Source organism: Numida meleagris, unplaced genomic scaffold, assembly GCF_002078875.1.
Source record: "Numida meleagris isolate 19003 breed g44 Domestic line unplaced genomic scaffold, NumMel1.0 unplaced_Scaffold383, whole genome shotgun sequence".
Lineage (NCBI taxonomy): Eukaryota > Metazoa > Chordata > Aves > Galliformes > Numididae > Numida > Numida meleagris.
In genome coordinates, this window is record NW_018364606.1 from 21,144 (window position 1) to 22,198 (window position 1,055).

At 51.1% G+C, this 1,055-nt stretch overlaps 1 protein-coding gene across 1 annotated transcript in view; it reads right to left on the minus strand.

The window, feature by feature from the left end:
• AKAP8 (A-kinase anchoring protein 8) overlaps positions 1 to 1,055 on the minus strand; it is a 20,140-nt gene that overhangs the window by 17,066 nt on the left and 2,019 nt on the right. Inside the window, exons 2-4 of the mRNA XM_021383380.1 lie at positions 452 to 490; positions 313 to 345; positions 109 to 204 (exon numbers count right to left, since the gene is read on the minus strand). Of these exons, the coding sequence (XP_021239055.1) occupies positions 109 to 204; positions 313 to 345; positions 452 to 490 (168 nt within the window). The remainder of the gene's footprint in view (positions 1 to 108; positions 205 to 312; positions 346 to 451; positions 491 to 1,055) is intronic.

Below are 1,055 nucleotides of genomic sequence, written 5' to 3' on the forward strand. Positions count from 1 at the left end.
AAGATCACAGAATGGTTGGGTTGGAAGGGTCCTTCAAGATCACGGAATGGTTGGGTTGGAAGGGTCCTTCAAGACCACAGAATGGTTGGGTTGGAAGGGACCTCTGACCTTGCGCAGCCTTCCCCATGTCCGCCCTGGGGCTCTCGTAGTGGGACTGCCAGCTCTGCCACGAGGAGCCCTCGTAGTTCTCCTTTGCCGCCATGCCTACAACAGAACCAAGAGGAGTCAGGGCTTCGTCTTCCCCCCTCTGCCTGCTCCCAGGCGGCGGCGTGGGGGTCTTTTTTGGGACGGGGAGCAACGGGCAGCACCCACCTTGCCAGCTCGTCGCGCCCGCTGCGTAGGTACCTGAGGGAGAGAAGCAAAAGGGATTCAGCTCTGAGCGAGCATTCCCCACGGTTTTGTTTTATTATTATTATTTTTTTAATGTAGATATGAGTATAAAGCAACGCACCTTGCGTGCTGGTGGCTCCGGTACTCCAGGAGCCATAACCTGCAAGGAAAAAAAAAAAAACACAAAGTAAGGGAGCTGGTTTCAGGATTCGGCGTTTTTCCAGCCCGTGTCACCACAGTTTCACTTTCTTCCCTTAATTACCTTAAAATCAATCAGAAAACGAAGCCCAGCTGAGCCCTTTCCCTGGGGAACACTTGCTCTGAGAGCTGAATGGGCAGTCATTAACAGCCCAGTGCCAGCAGCGTCTCCCAAGAGGAAAACTCGTGAAATATTTGGGAAATAAAAGGCAATTTTTTTATATTCTGAGCGCTATCGACCCTCGATAAAACGATCTACAGAATGCATCACGGGGGGCAGAGCGTGAGGTGGATTTTGAGGCCAAAACGCCTGGTTTTAGGTCAGATGTGCTACAGCTATTCCATGGCATGGTTGAGCTGAAGAGCCCTGAAGAGTCACAGAACCAAAGAACGAGAGAATGGGTTGGAAGGGGCCTTAAAGATCCCAGAAAGATGGAAACACAGAAAGGTTGGGTTGGAAAGGTCCTTGAAGATCAGAGAACCACAGAATAGATGGCGTTGGAAGGGGCCTTAGTGATCCCAGAACA